General features: G+C 40.3%; 1 protein-coding gene across 1 annotated transcript in view; it reads left to right on the forward strand.

Annotated features, from left to right (window-relative positions):
- The window catches only part of LOC121378122 (ankyrin repeat domain-containing protein 50-like), a 42,362-nt gene extending 15,806 nt beyond the window's left edge, over positions 1-26,556 (forward strand). The window contains exons 4-12 of the mRNA XM_041506222.1: positions 1,733-1,789; positions 3,176-3,274; positions 4,834-4,932; positions 10,637-10,765; positions 13,547-13,648; positions 13,963-14,061; positions 16,248-16,394; positions 17,401-17,582; positions 25,058-26,556. Of these exons, the coding sequence (XP_041362156.1) occupies positions 1,733-1,789; positions 3,176-3,274; positions 4,834-4,932; positions 10,637-10,765; positions 13,547-13,648; positions 13,963-14,061; positions 16,248-16,394; positions 17,401-17,582; positions 25,058-25,523 (1,380 nt within the window). The 3' untranslated portion in view covers positions 25,524-26,556. The remainder of the gene's footprint in view (positions 1-1,732; positions 1,790-3,175; positions 3,275-4,833; positions 4,933-10,636; positions 10,766-13,546; positions 13,649-13,962; positions 14,062-16,247; positions 16,395-17,400; positions 17,583-25,057) is intronic.
- The last annotated feature ends 260 nt before the right edge of the window (positions 26,557-26,816 follow it).

Consider the following 26,816-nt stretch of genomic DNA (forward strand, 5'->3'; position numbering starts at 1 on the left):
AATGAAATCTACCTTGTCACGATTATGGCGTAGGGCTAATGAAATCTACCTTGTCACGATTATGGCGTAGGGCTAATGAAATCTACCTTGTCACGATTATGACGTAGGGCTAATGAAATCTACCTTGTCACGATTATGACGTAGGGTTAATGAAATCTACCTTGTCACGATTATGGCGTAGGGCTAATGAAATCTAACTTGTCACGATTATGGCGTAGGGCTAATGAAATCTACCTTGTCACGATTATGACGTAGGGCTAATGAAATCTACCTTGTCACGATTATGTCGTAGGGCTAATGAAATCTACCTTGTCACGATTATGGCGTAGGGCTAATGAAATCTACCTTGTCACGATTATGGCGTAGGGCTAATGAAATCTAACTTGTCACGATTATGGCATAGGGCTAATGAAATCTAACTTGTCACGATTATGTCGTAAGGCTAATGAAATCTACCTTGTCACGATTATGACATAGGGGTAATGAAATCTACCTTGTCACGATTATGACGTAGGGCTAATGAAATCTACCTTGTCACGATTATGACGTAGGGTTAATGAAATCTACCTTGTCACGATTATGACGTAGGGCTAATGAAATCTACCTTGTCACGATTATGACGTAGGGCTAATGAAATCTACCTTGTCACGATTATGACGTAGGGTTAATGAAATCTACCTTGTCACGATTATGACGTAGGGCTAATGAAATCTACCTTGTCACGATTATGGCGTAGGGCTAATGAAATCTAACTTCACCTTACCCGTTCATTTTACACGAACGTAGATTTACATTTGCAAAGTACTGAAGCACATTAAGTATTTTCTGCTACAAGGTTTATTATATCTAAACTAAAATGTCTTGCATCTTTTATAAGCATACAGTTCATAATATGCTCTGTTCAAGTGAATTCGGAAATTATAAATTCCAGCATTTAGGGTTAGGGTTAGTTGTCCTTAGAGCTATGTAAATGCTCGCACGATCGGAACTCTTTCCAAAGGTTTTACCGAGATTTGTAACACAATTTTAAAAAGGTTTTAGGTGTTACATTAGTCACTTGAGTCTTGCCATCGGGTATATGCAGTTAACATAATTACTTGCCCGGCATGAAAATTCCACTTGGCACGGGCGTTCGGCAATGGGATTTTTGAACCCCTGATCGTGAGTATCTAAATATCTCACTCACAGTCAATGTCAGACATCGTGAGTATCAAACTAAATATCTCACTCACAGTCAACATCAGACATCGTGAGTATCAAACTAAATATCTCACTCACAGTCAACGTCGGACATCGTGAGTATCAAACTAAATATCTCACTAATAGTCAGTGTCAGACATCGTGAGTATTACACTAAATATCTCACTCACAGTCAACGTCCGACATTGTGAGTATCACACTAAATATCTCACAGTCAACGTCCAACATCGTGAGTATCAAACTAAATATCTCACTCACAGTCAATGTCAGACATTGTGAGTATCATACTAAATATCTCACAGTCAACGTCAGACATCGTGAGTATCAAACTAAATATCTCACTCACAGTCAATGTCGGACATCGTGAGTATCAAACTAAATATCTCACTCACAGTCAATGTCAGACATGTTGAGTATCATACTAAATATCTCACTCACAGTCAATGTCAGACATCGTGAGTATCAAACTAAATATCTCACTCATAGTCAGTGTCAGACATCGTGAGTATTACACTAAATATCTCACTCACAGTCAACGTCCGACATTGTGAGTATCACACTAAATATCTCACAGTCAACGTCCGACATCGTGAGTATCAAACTAAATATCTCACTCACAGTCAATGTCAGACATTGTGAGTATCATACTAAATATCTCACAGTCAATGTCAGACATCGTGAGTATCATACTAAATATCTCACTCACAGTCAATGTCGGACATCATGAGTATCAAACTAAATATCTCACTCACAGTCAATGTCGGACATCGTGAGTATCAAACTAAATATCTCACTCACAGTCAATGTCAGACATGTTGAGTATCAAACTAAATATCTCACTCATAGTCAACGTCGGACATGGTGAGTATCATACTAAATATCTCACTCATAGTCATTGTCAGACATCGTGAGTATCAAACTAAATATCTCACAGTCAACGTCATTGTATTTTATATATATATATATTTCTTTTATAATTTTTATGATTTTTATTTATTTATATATATATATATATATTATGACATTGTTAGGTTATACTGCCCATTGAAGGTGTACCCTAGAATACATTTCTGGTGGAAACCCTGCATTAGGCTATTTCTTGTTCCAGTCACTGCACCACAACTGGTACATGTATATCAAAGGTCATAGTATGTGCTATCCTGTCTGTGGGATGGTGCATATAAAAAAATCTCTTGCTACTGATGGAAAAACATTGCTGGTTTCTTCTTTAAGACTATAAAATGTTTGACATCAATAGCTGATGATTAATAAATCAATGTGCTTTAGTGGTGTTATTAAACAAAACAAACTATATGTATCAAAACTTACGACATGGTTTTGGCTGATACTTTGAATACATCTGAATGGTGGCCGCCATTTTAAACCATTGTGCAACCCTAACCCTAGGGCCCCACTCATTTCAATACATGAGTGGTGGTTACCAATAGTAAAATTTCAGTATTGTTTTGGGGTTTTTTTTAAATCCACTTTCATCTCTAGTACATGTAGCTGGCTATAGACTGGTCCCTCATGACATCGTCAGAAGTGACCTCTGAACTCTCCGAAATGGTCAGACTAAGCTCACAGCTAAATGGGATTTGGCAGGTGTTTGGCACAGATGGCCATGAGACAATCACCTGTTGCAGTTGAAAAGGCAAGGACTGGGATGTGGAGGTGGACAGCAAAAGAAGAAGCTGTCAAATTGAGACTTTGCAAACATTATTACATGACCGTAAACACATTGGATATAGAGACACTGGAGTTGTAAACATTATTACATGACCGCAAACACATTGGATATAGAGACACTGGAGTTGTAAACTAGAAAGTGTCTTTACTGTGTAATGTAATCCTTGAAAGACTCTTACTGTGTAATGTAATCCTTGAAAGATTCTGTTAGTGGGAAATATCTTCTAATGGCTGCAAACACAAGACGGTCCCTTTAAAGCCTTGTTTGTTTGTTTTCACTATTCAGCGAAACAACACCGCCCTGCACCACGCCGCGATGAAGGGCCACGCTGACATCATGGACATGTTGCTCAAAGCAGGGTCCGACGTGAACGCTCAAGAAAAGGTTAGTTACCATGGAGATCAGGGATAAAAATTTGGCTTTTTTCATGAGAATCCATGTGGATTGCCATGGAAGCAGTCAATGGGAATCCTCCGATTCTAAACATTTTCAGAGAACTTTATCAACAGTGTTAGTATATAGAATTATTTACTGGAAAGAATAACCAATTTGTCAGTAACAGTGTATTCAAGTTTAAAGCAAGAAAAAACCCCAACAAACGAACAAAACTGTTTTTTTACTAACAGTTTTTCAGTTGTTGGTGACATTTTTCTTCAGTTTTTTTAGGTGTCTTACCAGCCCAAAGTTCAGCCAGAATACGTTTGGCTAACGTTCACGAACTAATTGATTGGTTCCTGTGACCATTTGGTTTACTGTGAAGCGCATAAACCATTCTAACGGATGTTTTTCAGCTTGGTCTGGCTGAACACAGCCCAGATTACTTTTCGTAAACGGCACATGGGATACTCTTGACGATGTATTTTGCACATTGGTTCAATGTTTGTATGGATATTACTGAAGTACATTTCTGCTACCGACAAAAAGATTAATTAATTAAAAAGAGCAGGTAATTCAGTGTTAGGCACATAATATCAGCGAACTAACATAGAAATGTGTGGTGTATTACTAAAAGTGGCACACTACTATCTATTGTTATTACGTAAGAACTGAACAAACATGTTCCTTTCCGTTCTCTTCGTTGGCAATTTGGTTCATACAAATGGACCAACCACCGCTTGGCTCCAGGCCAGACTATTCTCGATAAGCCTCTTATGTTTTGAACATGCATGGATTCGAATGTATGCTACGCTTTTGAAGCCAGTTTAAACTGAAGCTTGATAACCAGACTATTTTTTTTTTAATTCTGTAACATTTTACTAACTGATTATTCAATTAAATTATTTTGTGGAAATATTTCATGCGAATCCAAATAGATTCGGATGTTTTATGTTTTATGGTCATACAGTGGTTGTGTTGCTTGTGCGCAACAGTACATATATTTGAAGATTTCTAACGTCTTTGACTTTTGCATGGGGAAATAAACAAATGTCTGTCACATTATATATATACACATATTATATATATATATAATTATTTTAAAAACCCAGTTTCCGATGGGTTTCCATGATCACAATGCGCGGAACCAAAAAAGTGTTTCCCCTGAAATTTGAAATCCTATGACCTGCTGCTATTTCGAGCGCTATCTAAAATGTTGGGTGGGGTGGGGTGTGTAGCCCAGTGTTTAAAGTGCTCATCTAATGCTTCGTCAGTCTAGGATCGATCCTCATCGGTGGGCCCATTGGGCTATTTCTTGTTCCAGCCAGTGCTCCACCACAGGTATGTACTGTCCTGTCTGTGGGATACTTTGTATAAAAGATCCTTTGCTGCTAATTGGTAAGAGTAGCCCATTGTGTGGTGGCACCAGGTTTTTTGTCTCATTATCTGTGTGGTCCTTAAGTTAAGTTAACAGTATGTCTGACGTGATACATCTTAATTAAAGTGTATTGAGTGTGTCGTTAAATGAAACATTCCTTCCTTCCAGTAAGTTGTCTCTTTACTTTCAGAATGGCTGGACGGCCTTGCACAACGCCTGCTACTGGTGTCACCCCAAAGCAGTGAAGGTTTTGCTTCGCCACTCTTGTGATATTAATCTGAAAAATAAGGTCAGTAGTTGGAATGATAGAAAGGAAATTAATCTTCCATCAATTGACGCCTCGGCTAGTTTCAAATTGTATGAAATATTGACATTGCTGTTACATTGTGTGAATCATCGTATTGGTATCACATGGTCTGGTATGTACTGTCACTTGGTGCTTTAAAAATCCAGGCCTGGAATGTCCTTGAACTTGGTGCTTTAAAAATCCAGGCCTGGAATGTCCTGTAAAAAGTATTAAATTTTATTGTGTCATGGAAATGTCCTGGAAATTAGGCCAAAAATGTGGTGGTTATGTTTTTTCGCATCTGTACTTTTGTTGTCCTTATAACAAGTCTGACTTTAAATTCACACCACAATTTGTTATAAAAAAAACATTCATCAATTGAACATTTCATGTCATGGTAAAATTTTAAAATGTCTTGGAAATGTCCTTGAATCTTATGATTTTACAAGTGTAAGAACCCTGTTATAGCTGTAACATATACTGATACAGATCAAGTTTGACTTTATGACAGTTTACCCATTTTACAAGTGTAAGAACCCTGTTATAGCTGTAACATATACTGATACAGATCAAGTTTAACTTTCATGACAGTTTACCCATTTTACAAGTGTAAGAACCCTGTTATAGCTGTAACATATACTGATACAGATCAAGTTTGACTTTCATGACAGTTTACCCATTTTACAAGTGTAAGAACCCTGTTATAGCTGTAACATATACTGATACAGATCAAGTTTAACTTTCATGACAGTTTACCCATTTTACAAGTGTAAGAACCCTGTTATAGCTGTAACATATACTGATACAGATCAAGTTTAACTTTCATGACAGTTTACCCATTTTACAAGTGTAAGAACCCTGTTATAGCTGTAACATATACTGATACAGATCAAGTTTAACTTTCATGACAGTTTACCCATTTTACAAGTGTAAGAACCCTGTTATAGCTGTAACATATACTGATACAGATCAAGTTTGACTTTCATGACAGTTTACCCATTTTACAAGTGTAAGAACCCTGTTATAGCTGTAACATATACTGATACAGATCAAGTTTGACTTTCATGACAGTTTACCCATTTTACAAGTGTAAGAACCCTGTTATAGCTGTAACATATACTGATACAGATCAAGTTTGACTTTCATGACAGTTTACCCATTTTACAAGTGTAAGAACCCTGTTATAGCTGTAACATATACTGATACAGATCAAGTTTGACTTTCATGACAGTTTACCCATTTTACAAGTGTAAGAACCCTGTTATAGCTGTAACATATACTGATACAGATCAAGTTTGACTTTATGACAGTTTACCCATTTTACAAGTGTAAGAACCCTGTTATAGCTGTAACATATACTGATACAGATCAAGTTTGACTTTCATGACAGTTTACCCATTTTACAAGTGTAAGAACCCTGTTATAGCTGTAACATATACTGATACAGATCAAGTTTGACTTTCATGACAGTTTACCCATTTTACAAGTGTAAGAACCCTGTTATAGCTGTAACATATACTGATACAGATCAAGTTTGACTTTCATGACAGTTTACCCATTTTACAAGTGTAAGAACCCTGTTATAGCTGTAACATATACTGATACAGATCAAGTTTGACTTTCATGACAGTTTACCCATTTTACAAGTGTAAGAACCCTGTTATAGCTGTAACATATACTGATACAGATCAAGTTTGACTTTCATGACAGTTTACCCATTTTACAAGTGTAAGAACCCTGTTATAGCTGTAACATATACTGATACAGATCAAGTTTGACTTTCATGACAGTTTACCCATTTTACAAGTGTAAGAACCCTGTTATAGCTGTAACATATACTGATACAGATCAAGTTTGACTTTCATGACAGTTTACCCATTTTACAAGTGTAAGAACCCTGTTATAGCTGTAACATATACTGATACAGATCAAGTTTGACTTTCATGACAGTTTACCCATTTTACAAGTGTAAGAACCCTGTTATAGCTGTAACATATACTGATACAGATCAAGTTTGACTTTCATGACAGTTTACCCATTTTACAAGTGTAAGAACCCTGTTATAGCTGTAACATATACTGATACAGATCAAGTTTGACTTTCATGACAGTTTACCCATTTTACAAGTGTAAGAACCCTGTTATAGCTGTAACATATACTGATACAGATCAAGTTTGACTTTCATGACAGTTTACCCATTTTACAAGTGTAAGAACCCTGTTATAGCTGTAACATATACTGATACAGATCAAGTTTGACTTTCATGACAGTTTACCCATTTTACAAGTGTAAGAACCCTGTTATAGCTGTAACATATACTGATACAGATCAAGTTTGACTTTCATGACAGTTTACCCATTTTACAAGTGTAAGAACCCTGTTATAGCTGTAACATATACTGATACAGATCAAGTTTGACTTTCATGACAGTTTACCCATTTTACAAGTGTAAGAACCCTGTTATAGCTGTAACATATACTGATACAGATCAAGTTTAACTTTCATGACAGTTTACCCATTTTACAAGTGTAAGAACCCTGTTATAGCTGTAACATATACTGATACAGATCAAGTTTCACTTTCATGACAGTTTACCCATTTTACAAGTGTAAGAACCCTGTTATAGCTGTAACATATACTGATACAGATCAAGTTTGACTTTCATGACAGTTTACCCATTTTACAAGTGTAAGAACCCTGTTATAGCTGTAACATATACTGATACAGATCAAGTTTGACTTTCATGACAGTTTACCCATTTTACAAGTGTAAGAACCCTGTTATAGCTGTAACATATACTGATACAGATCAAGTTTGACTTTCATGACAGTTTACCCATTTTACAAGTGTAAGAACCCTGTTATAGCTGTAACATATACTGATACAGATCAAGTTTGACTTTCATGACAGTTTACCCATTTTACAAGTGTAAGAACCCTGTTATAGCTGTAACATATACTGATACAGATCAAGTTTGACTTTCATGACAGTTTACCCATTTTACAAGTGTAAGAACCCTGTTATAGCTGTAACATATACTGATACAGATCAAGTTTGACTTTCATGACAGTTTACCCATTTTACAAGTGTAAGAACCCTGTTATAGCTGTAACATATACTGATACAGATCAAGTTTGACTTTCATGACAGTTTACCCATTTTACAAGTGTAAGAACCCTGTTATAGCTGTAACATATACTGATACAGATCAAGTTTGACTTTCATGACAGTTTACCCATTTTACAAGTGTAAGAACCCTGTTATAGCTGTAACATATACTGATACAGATCAAGTTTGACTTTCATGACAGTTTACCCATTTTACAAGTGTAAGAACCCTGTTATAGCTGTAACATATACTGATACAGATCAAGTTTGACTTTCATGACAGTTTACCCATTTTACAAGTGTAAGAACCCTGTTATAGCTGTAACATATACTGATACAGATCAAGTTTGACTTTCATGACAGTTTACCCATTTTACAAGTGTAAGAACCCTGTTATAGCTGTAACATATACTGATACAGATCAAGTTTGACTTTCATGACAGTTTACCCATTTTACAAGTGTAAGAACCCTGTTATAGCTGTAACATATACTGATACAGATCAAGTTTGACTTTCATGACAGTTTACCCATTTTACAAGTGTAAGAACCCTGTTATAGCTGTAACATATACTGATACAGATCAAGTTTGACTTTCATGACAGTTTACCCATTTTACAAGTGTAAGAACCCTGTTATAGCTGTAACATATACTGATACAGATCAAGTTTAACTTTCATGACAGTTTACCCATTTTACAAGTGTAAGAACCCTGTTATAGCTGTAACATATACTGATACAGATCAAGTTTCACTTTCATGACAGTTTACCCATTTTACAAGTGTAAGAACCCTGTTATAGCTGTAACATATACTGATACAGATCAAGTTTCACTTTCATGACAGTTTACCCATTTTACAAGTGTAAGAACCCTGTTATAGCTGTAACATATACTGATACAGATCAAGTTTAACTTTATGACAGTTTACCCATTTTACAAGTGTAAGAACCCTGTTATAGCTGTAACATATACTGATACAGATCAAGTTTGACTTTCATGACAGTTTACCCATTTTACAAGTGTAAGAACCCTGTTATAGCTGTAACATATACTGATACAGATCAAGTTTGACTTTCATGACAGTCTACCCATTTTACAAGTGTAAGAACCCTGTTATAGCTGTAACATATACTGATACAGATCAAGTTTGACTTTCATGACAGTTTACCCATTTTACAAGTGTAAGAACCCTGTTATAGCTGTAACATATACTGATACAGATCAAGTTTGACTTTCATGACAGTTTACCCATTTTACAAGTGTAAGAACCCTGTTATAGCTGTAACATATACTGATACAGATCAAGTTTGACTTTCATGACAGTTTACCCATTTTACAAGTGTAAGAACCCTGTTATAGCTGTAACATATACTGATACAGATCAAGTTTGACTTTCATGACAGTTTACCCATTTTACAAGTGTAAGAACCCTGTTATAGCTGTAACATATACTGATACAGATCAAGTTTGACTTTCATGACAGTTTACCCATTTTACAAGTGTAAGAACCCTGTTATAGCTGTAACATATACTGATACAGATCAAGTTTGACTTTCATGACAGTCTACCCATTTTACAAGTGTAAGAACCCTGTTATAGCTGTAACATATACTGATACAGATCAAGTTTAACTTTCATGACAGTTTACCCATTTTTCACACAGTTACGGCCCTTGAACTTAAGAAACACAGAACTTTGTTTCCCAGACTTTTTTTCTGCAATGCTTCAAGATATTGATCTGAAATTTTGTGTGTAGCTTTAGCATATACTGATAAAGATCTCGTTTGACTTTCATAACAATTTACCAATTTGTTTACCAAGTTATGACCATTGAACGTAGAAGATACAAAAAAACATTTTGTCCTGATGGGATACGTATTGCTTTTGCAGTACTCTCAGAATGATTGTTTTGATTTTAAAAAATATTACGAATGTTTTTACATTAATTTTGTTTGTATCATTCAGGTTGTGTTTATAGGTTTGAGTGTATGTCATTGCTGTTTCTATCTATACTCTTAAAAAAAGTAGGGGAACTCTAATAAGAATTTGCAATTGCCAAAACTGTAAGGTATATTAGCTGCGGGGAATGGTTATATGATAATAGTGAATTAAATGGGCAAAAATTCAGTATTACATTAGGTTTTATGACCACCAAAGATCTTGAAGGATGATTGGGGTCAGAAGTGAAATTTGAAAGTTGATGGGGGTTTTTTATCAGTAAATCGCAAATTCAAACAATAAAAATTACTAAAAACAAAACAATAACAATTGTATGATCAACAGAATGAAAAAGGTTGACAGAAATAATGTTCCACAGTGATTAACTGACCTTCCTGGAATTGTAAAAATCGAGAATGACACCCCACGCACGTGTACAGGGCAACTGCATGATGCACGTGCAAACTATGGAATGTGTTTCGGTGTGTTGATAAAAAGACCTGAACGTTCTTTACTAGGATGTCTGGTCAAAACGTATGTTCAGTCTAATAGTTGATATTAACATTAATATTTCAGGTTCCCCTACTTTTTTTGAAGAGTATAGTATGAATTGTTTTGCCGTACTCTGGGAATGCTTGCTTTGAAATTTAACGACTATTTCAGGATCACAGAACGGCGCTACACGAGACTGCTCGGTCAAAAGAGGAGGACGAGCGTAAACTGGCCGAGATTGTCCGCGACCTGATAGCCGCGGGGGCGGACGTCAACGCAAAGGGGTGTGACCTTGGTGAGGTGAGTGTCCCATACAGTCGGTAATCTACCATTTATTAGTTGACAAATTGTAGTGTTAAACCAAGTGACCTAGGTGATCGGTAATCCACCATTTATTAGCTGATAAATTGTAGTGTTAAACCAAGTGACCTGGGTGATCGGTAATCTACCATTTATTAGTTGATAAATTGTAGTGTTAAACCAAGTGACCTGGGTGATCGGTAATCTACCATTTATTAGTTGATAAATTGTAGTGTTAAACCAAGTGACCTGGGTGATCGGTAATCCACCATTTATTAGTTGATAAATTGTAGTGTTAAACCAAGTGACCTGGGTGATTGGTAATCCACCATTTATTAGTTGATAAATTGTAGTGTTAAACCAAGTGACCTGGGTGATTGGTAATCCACCATTTATTAGTTGATAAATTGTAGTGTTAAACCAAGTGACCTGGGTGATTGGTAATCTACCATTTATTAGCTGATAAATTGTAGTGTTAAACCAAGTGACCTGGGTGATTGGTAATCTACCATTTATTAGCTGATAAATTGTAGTGTTAAACCAAGTGACCTGGGTGATTGGTAATCCACCATTTATTAGTTGATAAATTGTAGTGTTAAACCAAGTGACCTGGGTGATTGGTAATCCACCATTTATTAGTTGATAAATTGTAGTGTTAAACCAAGTGACCTGGGTGATCGGTAATCCACCATTTATTAGCTGATAAATTGTAGTGTTAAACCAAGTGACCTGGGTGATCGGTAATCCACCATTTATTAGCTGATAAATTGTAGTGTTAAACCAAGTGACCTGGGTGATCGGTAATCCACCATTTATTAGCTGATAAATTGTAGTGTTAAACCAAGTGACCTGGGTGATCGGTAATCCACCATTTATTAGCTGATAAATTGTAGTGTTAAACCAAGTGACCTGGGTGATCGGTAATCCACCATTTATTAGCTGATAAATTGTAGTGTTAAACCAAGTGACCTGGGTGATCGGTAATCCACCATTTATTAGTTGATAAATTGTAGTGTTAAACCAAGTGACCTGGGTGATCGGTAATTCACCATTTATTAGTTGATAAATTGTAGTGTTAAACCAAGTGACCTGGGTAATCGGTAAAGCACCATTTATTAGTTGATAAATTGTAGTGTTAAACCAAGTGACCTGGGTGATCGGTAATCTACCATTTATTAGTTGATAAATTGTAGTGTTAAACCAAGTGACCTGGGTGATTGGTAATTCACCATTTATTAGTTAATAAATTGTAGTGTTAAACCAAGTGACCTGGGTGAAAGACTTCTTAGGGTAGGTGAGATCTGATATTTCAAATGTGAAGGACTGTTTACGGTAGGCGAGATCTGATATTTCAGATGTGAAGGACTGTTTAAGGTAGGTGAGATCTGATATTTCAGATGTGAAGGACTGTTTACGGTAGGTGAGATCTGATATTTCAAATTTGAAGGACTGTTTAAGGTAGGTGAGATCTGATATTTCAAATGTGAAGGACTGTTTAAGGTAGGCGAGATCTGATATTTCAAATGTGAAAGACTGCTTAGGGTAGGCGAAATCTGATATTTCATATGTGAAAGACTGCTTAGGGTAGGTGAGATCTGATATTTCAAATGTGAAGGACTGTTTACGGTAGGCGAGATCTGATATTTCAGATGTGAAAGACTGCTTAGGGTAGGTGAGATCTGATATTTCAAATGTGAAGGACTGTTTATGGTAGGCGAGATCTGATATTTCAGATGTGAAAGACTTCTTAGGGTAGGTGAGATCTGATATTTCAAATGTGAAGGACTGTTTAAGGTAGGCGAGATCTGATATTTCAGATGTGAAAGACTGCTTAGGGTAGGTGAGATCTGATATTTCAAATGTGAAGGACTGTTTACGGTAGGCGAGATCTGATATTTCAAATGTGAAGGACTGTTTAAGGTAGGTGAGATCTGATATTTCAAATGTGAAGGACTGTTTAACCTTTAGACTACTGGATTAATTTTTAACAAAAACCACGTTGAGTGGGTACAAGTTTATAATTTTTACTCATATATATTCACTTAAATGTTTCATAAATACATGAAATAAAGTTCATATATGAATCGGTAAGTATTATTTTCGTTTCTTTTTTTGTAATTTTTATTATTTTAGATTGGCTAATGGTGATTAAAATTAGGCAAAAAATCAAAAAAGTTGCGTTTACTTACGGGCATTTGTGGCCAGCTGTCCAGTATTTATGTCCATTATTCCCGATAACAGTGGTTTTTTGACCAGAATTTTTTTTAAAACCCGAACTACGATTCATATTGCAATATTTGGTAATTTTCGTTGTTGGTAAAACGATCAAATTTATTATCAAATTAGCTGTCACAATCGGCTATCGATCCCTGAAAATTACCGCGATGTGCCGCCATTGTTGTCAAGTGAAAATACTTGCCGAAAACCACTTTTTGAACTCAAAATTTCAAGGTATTTTCAGTTGAAAAAATCAAAACAAAAACCACCATTTTGAAAAAAAATCTTTTTTCTTTAATTATATTTCCGTTTCCGGTGAATGTCGTGTGCAAAACGGCGGGAAATATGAATTGGGGAATGCACTGTATACAGTGTAGAGTATATCGACTGACGTGACGTCGGGCGAGATATCTCGCCTGCAGTAGTCAGAAGGTTAAGGTAGGCGAGATCTGATATTTCAAATGTGAAGGACTGCTTAGGGTAGGCGAGATCTGATGTTTCAGATGTGAAAGACTGCTTAGGGTAGGCGAGATATTAATTCTGTCAAATTGTTGTTCTTTTCAGACTGACTTCAGCAGCTTGATGTTTTCTGCGTACCACGGTCACCCTGATGTTGCCATGGCGCTGATTGAGGCTCGGTGTGACCTCAACGCTCGAGGGTCGTCAGTAAGCCAAGCTTTCTGTTTGGAATAGTGTGCAGAATTACGTAGTAGAAATACCATGTTAAAACACATAATGCTTTAGTCACCCCAACCCTCCACCCATCCTCTTTATTTCACTGTCACACCGGCATAAAACTTCAGCATTCTGGGTTTTCTGTTTAACTTTATTGTTTGTTCACTTAGTATAAATAAATAATTAATAAATACTAGACTATTGTGTTTCTCAGTATCTGAGTGGTACTTGACCATATGTTTCACCCAGACCCTAAATAACCATAAATAAACATGTGTTGGGCATGTCTTCTTTTTCTTCTCTAGAACTGGTGGACGTCACTACATTGGGCTGCAGACAGAGGGAAGGATGAACTGGTTTACATTCTACTCGAAGCCGGAGCCGACCCCACAAAGAAGGGAATGGTAGCTACATTGTATTTACTTCTTGTTTGTAAGTCAAGGGTCTGGTTACCCAAGTACAGGTCATCATAAAATACGCATCTGAAACATGTATACATTTTACAGTTCTCTCCTTACTTCAATCATTTACAAAGCTAGAAATTCATTTAATGGATCAAAGAGTGCATTTATGCTATTTCAAATTGACAACTTTTTGTAGTATGTATCAATATTTTGAAAATTGATGTACACGGTAGCATATTGTCAACCAATCCGGGTTTGGGTTAGCGTATTGTCAACCAATCAGGGTTAGGGTTAGCGTATTGTCAACCAATCAGCGTTAGGGTTAGCGTATTGTCAACCAATCAGTGTTAGGGTTAGCGTATTGTCAACCAATCAGTGTTAGGGTTAGCGTATTGTCAACCAATCAGCGTTAGGGTTAGCGTATTGTCAACCAATCAGTGTTAGGGTTAGCGTATTGTCAACCAATCAGTGTTAGGGTTAGCGTATTGTCAACCAATCAGCGTTAGGGTTAGCGTATTGTCAACCAATCAACGTGAAAGAATTGTATTCCTACTTAATCATTATTTTTTTAAAGCAAAGTTAATTTAAACCTCCGCTGACAACAGAACTGGAAATACACGCATTGCGTATGTTTAGTCTAACCCTAACCCGAATACACACATTGCATATGTTTAGTCTAACCCTAACCCGAATACACACGTAGTGTACGTTTAGTCTAACCCTAACCCGAATACACACATTGCTTATGTTTAGTCTAACCCTAACCCGAATACACACGTAGTGTACGTTTAGTCTAACCCTAACCCGAATACACACGTAGTGTACGTTTAGTCTAACCCTAACCCGAATACACACGTGTACGTTTAGTCTAACCCTAACCCGAATACACACGTAGTGTACGTTTAGTCTAACCCTAACCCGAATACACACATAGTCTAACCCTAACCCGAATACACAAGTGGTGGACGTTTAGTCTAACCCTAACCCGAATACACACGTAGTGTACGTTTAGTCTAACCCTAACCCGAATACACACGTAGTGTACGTTTAGTCTAGTGATGTAAACATCAGACCTATCAAAGGATTTCTGAATCGCCTGATTGGTTTTTGTCAACAGGACACGAGCTACCAGTAACAGTGATTACATGCAATTCTGGGGCGGGTCATAGCCCAGTGGTAGAGCGCTCGCTTGATGCGTGGTCGGTCTAGGAATAGCAAACAACAACAATAGTTGGTTAACATGTACATTACTGTAATATTCTATTCAATTTAAGATGTTTGTAAGCTGCATAATGTCAACATTCGTCAAAAGCATTATTTCAGCTGATCCTACAACTTTAGTTTATTTGTTTTTTAGTTTGTGTTATGACGACGTCGCTAAAGTCCTACATGTATGTCGCTAATATGTCACTTATTTGGATTTGGCGAAATTTTAAGATTGTTAGTATTTTATGATTTACAGTATATATATATTTTTTTTGTTCATAAATGTAACATGACAAATGTAATATAATAAATAATTTAAGTGCTTTTTTTAATGACACCACTAGAGCACATTGATTTATTAATCATCGACTATTGGATGTTCTGTTCTGATAATTGCTATAGCTTTGTAATTTAATCACATTCATAGATAATTTAAAAAAACAAAAGTTCTTTTTATTCTGCTACAAAATCTATAATGAATTGCATTAAAATGACACTTTGTTATAAATTTAACACCAAAAACAGAGAGCCGTAAACGCAGTCTTTAAACTACGTGACGTCATTTTGTGTGTTTGCCAAATTGTGATGACATCATATTTAGTACCATCAAAGTTCATTGGTTTGTAAGCGTCCAATTGTCCAATAGTATTGTTTTTTAGACCAATGCAGAATATTTTTGACTGAGAAAATATGGAAAATATTTTCCCTGTTATGAGTGACCGCTGGGGTAATAAATGTATATATTATATGTTTAGTGTTCAGCAATGACTCACGTATTAAAATGACTTCATTTCGTAGGTTACCCAGTGTTAACTACTTGCTCGAAGGACTTATATTATATATATATTATATGTTTAGTGTTACAGCAGTGACTCACTTATTAAAATGACTTCATTTCGTAGGTTACTTGACTTAAAATGAATTTGTAATATGTTTACAGTAGGCAAGACTTTTAATTCCTCACAATTCTCGTTTGTTAGAGGGGAGAGTTGGCGTCTGACCGGGCCACGAACCCGACGATCAAAGAGGACTTGATGAACGCTGTGAACATGTTCAGAGAGCTTGAGGTGCTCGAACGATCCGCCGCGAAGGTGGCCCTGAAGAACACATCAGCGTTCAGTTCAGAGGTATGTTCACTGTTCTGAGGTACGTTCAGTTCATAGGTATGTTCACTGTTCTGAGGTACGTTCACTGTTTAGTTCATAAGTATGTTCACTGTTCTGAGGTACGTTCACTGTTCAGTTCATAAGTATGTTCACTGTTCAGTTCAGAGGTATGTTCACTGTTCATTTCAGAGGTATGTTCACTGTTAAGAGATATGTTCACTGTTCAGTTCACAAGTATGTTCACTGTTCAGTTCAGAGGTATGTTCACTGTTCATTTCAGAGGTATGTTCACTGTTCAGAGGTATGTTCACTGTTCAGTTCAAAAGTATGTTCACTGTTCAGAGGTATGTTCACTGTTCATTTTGGAGGTATGTTCAGTGGTATGTTCACTGTTCAGTTCAGAGGTATGTTCAGTTCAGAGGTATGTTCACTGTTCAGAGGTATGTTCACTGTTCAGTTCAGAGGTATGTTTACTGTTCAGTTCAGAGGTATGTTCACTGCTCAGAGATATTCACTGTTCAGTTCAGAGGTATGTTCACTGATCAGTTCAGAACAACATTTAATGTTTAGTTCAGAGGTACTTCACTGTTCATTTCAGAGGTACATTCACTGTTCATTTCAGGGGTAAGTCTAGTTCACTGTTACGTTCAGATGTATGTTCACTGTTCAGAGGTATGTTCACTGTTCAGTTCAGAGGTACGTGTATGTTCACTGTTAAATTCAAAAGTACATTCACTGTTTATATCAGGTACATACACTGGGGAGAAAAGTAGTAACTAGAAGAATAACAATAGTGTAGTATTTGCTACTTGTTTTTGTTTTTTAAGTGGTTGTTAGTGTTTGGGACATTCATGTAATAAGAGGAAGAGTAAGCTATATAATTTAAATCATTCAAATTGATTTCTCTGTTTATATTTCTCAGCTTTTTAAACGATAAAACTTGTTTCTCTGAAACCCCTGGTTTTGGACACACGTATAAACCATTCTGGTTTTTGGTTGTCATCTCGATGTGTATTTATTTCGTCAGAAGTCATCGGCGACGACAAGCCCGGGCCACAAGTCGTCCTCACTGAGCGGCGCAAGTCCGTCGAGTTCGGAGCCGTACAGCTGGTCACCCTCGCCCTCCTCCAAGGACGACCTCTCGGGGAGCGACATCTCGGGTTTCTACTCCGACCGCCGTGTCTCCGAGATCGAGCAGACGGAAAACAGGTCGGTGCTAGGCATCATGGGTAATTAGAGTTGTAACGATTGACTAATTGGTGGTACGTAGCCCACTTGTAAAGCGCTCATGTCAAGCACAGTTGATCTAGAATCGATCTCTGTAGGTGGCCTCATCAGCTTAGTCCTTATTCCAGCCTGTATTCCACATCTGGGCCTGGTCCTTATTCCAGCCTGTATTCCACATCTAGGCCCGGTCCTTATTCCAGCCTGTACTCCACATGTGAGCCCGGTCCTCATTCCAGCCTGTACTCCACATGTGAGCCTGGTCCTCATTCCAGCCTGTACTCCACATGTGAGCCTGGTCCTCATTCCAGCCTGTACTCCACATGTGAGCCGGTCCTCATTCCAGCCTGTACTCCACATGTGAGCCCGGTCCTCATTCCAGCCTGTACTCCACATGTGAGCCCGGTCCTCATTCCAGCCTGTACTCCACATGTGAGCCCGGTCCTCATTCCAGCCTGTACTCCACATGTGAGCCCGGTCCTCATTCCAGCCTGTACTCCACATCTGGGCCTGGTCCTCATTCCAGCCTGTACTCAACTTGTGAGCCTGTTCCTCATTCCAGCCTGTACTCCACATGTGAGCCTGGTCCTCATTCCAGCCTGTACTCAACTTGTGAGCCTGTTCCTCATTCCAGCCTGTACTCCACATGTGAGCCTGGTCCTCATTCCAGCCTGTACTCCACATGTGAGCCCGGTCCTCATTCCAGCCTGTACTCCACATGTGAGCCTGGTCCTCATTCCAGCCTGTACTCCACATGTGAGCCTGGTCCTCATTCCAGCCTGTACTCCACATGTGAGCCCGGTCCTCATTCCAGCCTGTACTCCACATGTGAGCCCGGTCCTCATTCCAGCCTGTACTCCACATCTGGGCCTGGTCCTCATTCCAGCCTGTACTCAACTTGTGAGCCTGTTCCTCATTCCAGCCTGTACTCCACATGTGAGCCTGGTCCTCATTCCAGCCTGTACTCAACTTGTGAGCCTGTTCCTCATTCCAGCCTGTACTCCACATGTGAGCCTGGTCCTCATTCCAGCCTGTACTCCACATGTGAGCCCGGTCCTCATTCCAGCCTGTACTCCACATGTGAGCCCGGTCCTCATTCCAGCCTGTACTCCACATCTGGGCCTGGTCCTCATTCCAGCCTGTACTCCACATCTGGGCCTGGTCCTCATTCCAGCCTGTACTCCACATGTGAGCCTGGTCCTCATTCCAGCCTGTACTCCACATGTGAGCCTGGTCCTCATTCCAGCCTGTACTCCACATGTGAGCCTGGTCCTCATTCCAGCCTGTACTCCACATGTGAGCCTGGTCCTCATTCCAGCCTGTACTCCACATGTGAGCCTGGTCCTCATTCCAGCCTGTACTCCACATGTGAGCCTGGTCCTCATTCCAGCCTGTACTCCACATGTGGGCCTGGTCCTCATTCCAGCCTGTACTCCACATGTGGGCCTGGTCCTCATTCCAGCCTGTACTCAACTTGTGAGCCTGGTCCTCATTCCAGCCTGTACTCCACATGTGAGCCTGGTCCTCATTCCAGCCTGTACTCCACATGTGAGCCTGGTCCTCATTCCAGCCTGTACTCCACATGTGAGCCTGGTCCTCATTCCAGCCTGTACTCCACATGTGAGCCCGGTCCTCATTCCAGCCTGTACTCAACTTGTGAGCCCGTTCCTCATTCCAGCCTGTACTCCACATGTGAGCCTGGTCCTCATTCCAGCCTGTACTCCACATGTGAGCCTGGTCCTCATTCCAGCCTGTACTCCACATGTGAGCCTGGTCCTCATTCCAGCCTGTACTCTACTTGTGAGCCTGGTCCTCATTCCAGCCTGTACTCCACATGTGAGCCCGGTCCTCATTCCAGCCTGTACTCCACATGTGAGCCCGGTCCTCATTCCAGCTTGTACTCCACATGTGAGCCTGGTCCTCATTCCAGCCTGTACTCCACATGTGAGCCTGTTCCTCATTCCAGCCTGTACTCAACTTGTGAGCCCTCCTCATTCCAGCCTGTACTCCACATGTGAGCCTGGTCCTCATTCCAGCCTGTACTCCACATGTGAGCCTGGTCCTCATTCCAGCCTGTACTCCACATGTGAGCCTGGTCCTCATTCCAGCCTGTACTCCACATGTGAGCCCGGTCCTCATTCCAGCCTGTACTCCACATGTGAGCCCGGTCCTCATTCCAGCCTGTACTCCACATGTGAGCCCGGTCCTCATTCCAGCCTGTACTCCACATGTGAGCCCGGTCCTCATTCCAGCCTGTACTCCACATGTGAGCCTGGTCCTCATTCCAGCCTGTACTCCACATGTGAGCCCGGTCCTCATTCCAGCCTGTACTCCACATGTGAGCCCGGTCCTCATTCCAGCCTGTACTCCACATGTGAGCCTGGTCCTCATTCCAGCCTGTACTCAACTTGTGAGCCTGGTCCTCATTCCAGCCTGTACTCCACATGTGAGCCTGGTCCTCATTCCAGCCTGTACTCAACTTGTGAGCCTGTTCCTCATTCCAGCCTGTACTCCACATGTGAGCCTGGTCCTCATTCCAGCCTGTACTCCACATGTGAGCCCGGTCCTCATTCCAGCCTGTACTCCACATGTGAGCCTGGTCCTCATTCCAGCCTGTACTCCACATGTGAGCCTGGTCCTCATTCCAGCCTGTACTCCACATGTGAGCCCGGTCCTCATTCCAGCCTGTACTCCACATGTGAGCCTGGTCCTCATTCCAGCCTGTACTCCACATGTGAGCCTGGTCCTCATTCCAGCCTGTACTCCACATGTGAGCCTGGTCCTCATTCCAGCCTGTACTCCACATGTGGGCCTGGTCCTCATTCCAGCCTGTACTCCACATGTGGGCCTGGTCCTCATTCCAGCCTGTACTCAACTTGTGAGCCTGTTCCTCATTCCAGCCTGTACTCCACATGTGAGCCTGGTCCTCATTCCAGCCTGTACTCCACATGTGAGCCTGGTCCTCATTCCAGCCTGTACTCCACATGTGAGCCTGGTCCTCATTCCAGCCTGTACTCCACATGTGAGCCCGGTCCTCATTCCAGCCTGTACTCAACTTGTGAGCCCGTTCCTCATTCCAGCCTGTACTCCACATGTGAGCCTGGTCCTCATTCCAGCCTGTACTCCACATGTGAGCCTGGTCCTCATTCCAGCCTGTACTCCACATGTGAGCCTGGTCCTCATTCCAGCCTGTACTCTACTTGTGAGCCTGGTCCTCATTCCAGCCTGTACTCCACATGTGAGCCCGGTCCTCATTCCAGCCTGTACTCCACATGTGAGCCCGGTCCTCATTCCAGCCTGTACTCCACATGTGAGCCTGGTCCTCATTCCAGCCTGTACTCCACATGTGAGCCTGTTCCTCATTCCAGCCTGTACTCAACTTGTGAGCCCGTTCCTCATTCCAGCCTGTACTCCACATGTGAGCCTGTTCCTCATTCCAGCCTGTACTCCACATGTGAGCCTGTTCCTCATTCCAGCCTGTACTCCACATGTGAGCCCGGTCCTCATTCCAGCCTGTACTCACTTGTGAGCCTGGTCCTCATTCCAGCCTGTACTCCACATGTGAGCCTGGTCCTCATTCCAGCCTGTACTCCACATGTGAGCCTGGTCCTCATTCCAGCCTGTACTCCACATGTGAGCCTGGTCCTCATTCCAGCCTGTACTCCACATGTGAGCCTGGTCCTCATTCCAGCCTGTACTCCACATGTGAGCCTGGTCCTCATTCCAGCCTGTACTCCACATGTGAGCCCGGTCCTCATTCCAGCCTGTACTCCACATGTGAGCCCGGTCCTCATTCCAGCCTGTACTCCACATGTGAGCCCGGTCCTCATTCCAGCCTGTACTCCACATGTGAGCCCGGTCCTCATTCCAGCCTGTACTCCACATGTGAGCCCGGTCCTCATTCCAGCCTGTACTCCACATGTGAGCCCGGTCCTCATTCCAGCCTGTACTCTACATGTGAGCCTGGTCCTCATTCCAGCCTGTACTCCACATGTGAGCCCGGTCCTCATTCCAGCCTGTACTCCACATGTGAGCCCGGTCCTCATTCCAGCCTGTACTCCACATGTGAGCCCGGTCCTCATTCCAGCCTGTACTCCACATGTGAGCCTGGTCCTCATTCCAGCCTGTACTCCACATGTGAGCCTGGTCCTCATTCCAGCCTGTACTCCACATGTGAGCCCGGTCCTCATTCCAGCCTGTACTCCACATGTGAGCCCGGTCCTCATTCCAGCCTGTACTCCACATGTGAGCCCGGTCCTCATTCCAGCCTGTACTCTACTTGTGAGCCCAGTCCTCATTCCAGCCTGTACTCCACATGTGAGCCCGGTCCTCATTCCAGCCTGTACTCCACATGTGAGCCCGGTCCTCATTCCAGCCTGTACTCCACATGTGAGCCCGGTCCTCATTCCAGCCTGTACTCAACTTGTGAGCCCGGTCCTCATTCCAGCTTGTACTCCACATGTGAGCCCGGTCCGCAAAACGATCTTAGCACTAAGTTATATAAATATAAAGAGTAGTCTATGGAAAAATAAAGAGTAGCCCCTCTCATTATTTGTTTGGTCCTTAACTGTATGTCCTACACCATATAACCATAATCAAAATGTGTTGAGTGCATCGTTAAGCAAAACATTTCTTTTGTCTTTCCTCTGTGGGATGGTGCATATAAAAGGTCCGTTGCTGCTATTCTAAAATAATCTTTTCCCATCCCATGCAGAGCCTGGTGTATCAAAGGCTGTGGTAAGTGCTACCCTGTCTGAGGAAAACTGTATATAAATGATCCATTGCTGCTAATGGAAATGTGTAGCGGTTTTCCTCTGAATACTACATGTTAGAAGGACCAAATGTTTGACACTCAATAGCCTATGATTACTATATGTTAGAACGACCAGCTGTTTAGAATGACCAAATATTTGACACTCAGTAGCCGATGATTACTACATGTTAGAAGGACCAAATGTTTGACACTCAATAGCCGATGATTACTACATGTTAGAAGGACCAAATGTTTGACACTCAATAGCAGATGACCAAATGTTTGACACTCAATAGCCGATGATTACTACATGTTAGAAGGACCAAATGTTTGACACTCAATAGCAGATGACCAAATGTTTGACACTCAATAGCCGATGACCAAATGTTTGACACTCAATAGCCGATGACCAAATGTTTGACACTCAATAGCCGATGATTACTACATGTTAGAAAGACCAAATGTTTGACACTCAATAGCCGATGACCAAATGTTTGACACTCAATAGCCGATGACCAAATGTTTGACACTCAATAGCCGATGACCAAATGTTTGACACTCAATAGCCGATGATTACTACATGTTAGAATGACCAAATGTTTGACACTCAATAGCCGATGACCAAATGTTTGACACTCAATAGTCGATGACCAAATGTTTGACACTCAATAGCCGATGATTACTACATGTTAGAAGGACCAAATGTTTGACACTCAATAGCCGATGATTACTACATATTAGAACGACCAAATGTTTGACACTCAATAGCAGATGACCAAATGTTTGACACTCAATAGCCGATGACCAAATGTTTGACACTCAATAGCCGATGATTACTACATGTTAGAACGACCAAATGTTTGACACTCAATAGCCGATAATTACTACATGTTAGAACGACCAAATGTTTGACACTCAATAGCCGATGACCAAATGTTTGACACTCAATAGCCGATGATTACTACATGTTAGAAGGACCAAATGTTTGACACTCAATAGCCGATGATTACTACATGTTAGAACGACCAAATGTTTGACACTCAATAGCCGATGACCAAATGTTTGACACTCAATAGCCGATGATTAGAACATGTTAGAACGACCAAATGTTTGACACTCAATAGCCGATTACTACACTCAGTAGCTGATGATTACTACACCCAGTAGCCGATGATTACTACACTCAGTAGCCGATGATTACTACACTCAATAGCGATGATTACTACACTCAGTAGCCGATGATTACTACACTCAATAGCCGATGATTACTACACTCAATAGCTGATGATTACTACACTCAGTAGTCGATGATTACTACACTCAATAGCGATGATTACTACATGATGATTGCTACACTCAGTAGCCAATGATTACTACATGATGATTACTACACTCAGTAGCCGATGATTACTACACTCAGTAGCCGATGATTACTACATGATGATTACTACACTCAGTAGCCGATGATTACTACACTCAGTAGCTGATGATTACTACACTCAATAGCCGATGATATTACTACACTCAATAGTCGATGATTACTACACTCAGTAGCCGATGATTACTACACTCAGTAGCCGATGATTACTACACTCAGTAGCCGGTGATTACTACACTCAGTACACTCAGTAGCCGATGATTACTACACTCAATAGCCGATGATTACTACACTCAGTAGCCGATGATTACTACATGATGATTACTACACTCAGTAGCCGATGATTACTACACTCGGTAGCCGGTGATTACTACATGATGATTGCTACACTCAGTAGCCGATGATTACTACACTCAGTAGCCGATGATTACTACACTCAATAGCCGATGATTACTACACTCAGTAGCCGATGATTACTACACTCAGTAGCCGATGATTACTACATGATGATTACTACACTCAGTAGCCGATGATTACTACACTCAATAGCCGATGATTACTACACTCAGTAGCCGATGATTACTACACTCAGTAGCCGATGATTACTACACTCAGTAGCCGATGATTACTACACTCAATAGCCGATGATTACTACACTCAGTAGCTGATGATTACTACACTCAGTAGCCGATGATTACTACATGATGATTACTACACTCAGTAGCCGATGATTACTACACTCAATAGCCGATGATTACTACACTCAGTAGCCGATGATTACTACACTCAGTAGCCGATGATTACTACACTCAGTAGCCGATGATTACTACTCAGTAGCCGATGATTACTACACTCAGTAGCCGATGATTACTGCACTCAATAGCCGATGATTACTACACTCAATAGCCGATGATTACTACACCCAGTAGCCGATGATTACTACACCCAATAGCCGATGATTACTACACTCAATAGCCGATGATTACTACATGTTACAATGAAGAGAAATAAAGAGTCTGTGACGTTGAAATGGGGAAATTCTAAAAATAGCCTTGAGCTCATCTCAGTAACCATTACTTCTCAGAGGTGAATGCATGTTTAGAATGATTGACAATGCATGTTGTGGTGTTATAGACTCCAGTGACCAGAAACACTGAGATGTAGGGGGAATGTGCCACATAATACATGGAACAGGTACTATGTATATGCAGTGTATCAATAAACTCACATTAATAGAAAGTGGGCCTGGTAGTAAAAAAATATGCGGTAGTGTTTAAAAACTTGTCTCTGTCACATTAAAGAAAACAAATTTTAACTGTATTTTTTCAGTACGTTGACAGAAGCGACGTGGTACAGCGTGTCGGAGGCCGAGAGAACCCACAGCCCGTGTAGTGAGATGAGCTGTGATGAGGGTGCGCCACACGTGCCCGGAACCAAGCGCTCAAGTACGCCCGTCGCAGACACCAAAGACGACTCACTGCCAACAGAAGAATCAAAACCAAAGAACACGGAAGTGGTGTTGGTAAAAACCTCCGAACACAAAGCACTGTGGGAAAATAACGTGGTTGTGAAATCGGGCGAATTTCAGGTGATTCCCGAAGAAGAAGGGTCGAATTTTGAAAAAGAATCGGAGAGCTCAGTTGAAAAAGACCTGGAAAGTGGTGTGGAAAAAGATTTGGAGAGTTCTGAAGGCTTGATCAAGGGAAGCAACTCTGGTGAGGATTTGAAACAAAAAGATGGTTGTAATGTAAATGAGAAGGATTCGAATATTGTTGAGACTGAAGAAATACACTGACACAAACTGCCATGTGTGAATTATTGTCAAACTGTTGACTGTGTCATATAGTTAATTATTTTTTTAATTAATTATTAAAAATGTATGTTATGATGAGATACATGTAAGTAGGCAGGCTTATGGTTGAGTTTGCTGGCAGTTACAAGTAGATTTCACCAGATAAAGTTCTGCAGGTAGATTTCTACAGGTAACGTTCTGCAGGTAGATACCCAGAGGTAGATTTTTACAGGCAGTGTTCTGTTAGTATATTTCTACAGGTAACATTCTGCTGGTAGATACCCAGAGGTAGATTTTTACAGGCAGTGTTCTGTTAGTATATTTCTACAGGTAACATTCTGCAGGTAGATAACCACAGGTCTCTTTCTGCTTATAGATTTGTACCCACGTAGATTTCCAAGGTAGATTACCACACGTAGATTTCCAAGGTAGATTACCACAGGTAGATTACCACAGGTAGATTTGCAACGTGGAATTCAGCAACTATATTTCTCTAGGTGGATTTTGGCCGGTTTAATTCCACAGGTAGATTTTAGCCTGTTTAATTCCACAGGTAGATTTTAGCCTGTTTAATTCCACAGGTAGATTTTAGCCGGTTTAATTCCACAGGTAGATTTTAGCAGGTAGATTTCCACAGGTAATGTTTTACACGTAAGCTCAGCCGGTAGATTTCCCTATAACTGGTATCGAAAGTGCATATAAAAGATCCCTTGCTGCTTTTCCGGTAGAAGTAGCCTACGTGGCAGCAGCAGGTTTCTTCTTTGTCTCAAGACCAAGTGTCAAAATAACTACATGTGTGACACCAAACAACTTCAGGTCAAACTGCTGAGTAGTTGATAAACAAATACTCATATCCTTTCCACACATCATTTACACATGTACGTACCCGAGTGCGACGACACCCAATAGTCTGGGTTTTGTTCATGCTGGGATGTCGCTAAAACATTCATTCTTTCATTCATTCATTCATTCATTCATTCCAGGGCTAGCTCTGCAACTTGCCAAATTCGCTAATTGCAAATTTTAAAGTCAGTTGGCAAATTTATTTTAATTTGGCAAAATAATTTCGTGTAATGATTGGTATGTAAACAAAATAATGGTGGATTTCTGCAATTTTAAAAATTTAAATAGATAAATTGGCAAAATGTTCTGCCATTCCGGAGCTAGCCCTCATTCATTCATTCATTCATTCATTCATTCTTTCCCATAGCAACCAGGCCTGTTCACCTCCCCACCCTACTCGAGAATGAAAATGTATGGGTTTCTTGTCCAGCTCTATATAACTAAAGACAAACA

The sequence above is a fragment of the Gigantopelta aegis genome, chromosome 7, assembly GCF_016097555.1.
Source record: "Gigantopelta aegis isolate Gae_Host chromosome 7, Gae_host_genome, whole genome shotgun sequence".
In the NCBI taxonomy this organism is placed as follows: domain Eukaryota; kingdom Metazoa; phylum Mollusca; class Gastropoda; order Neomphalida; family Peltospiridae; genus Gigantopelta; species Gigantopelta aegis.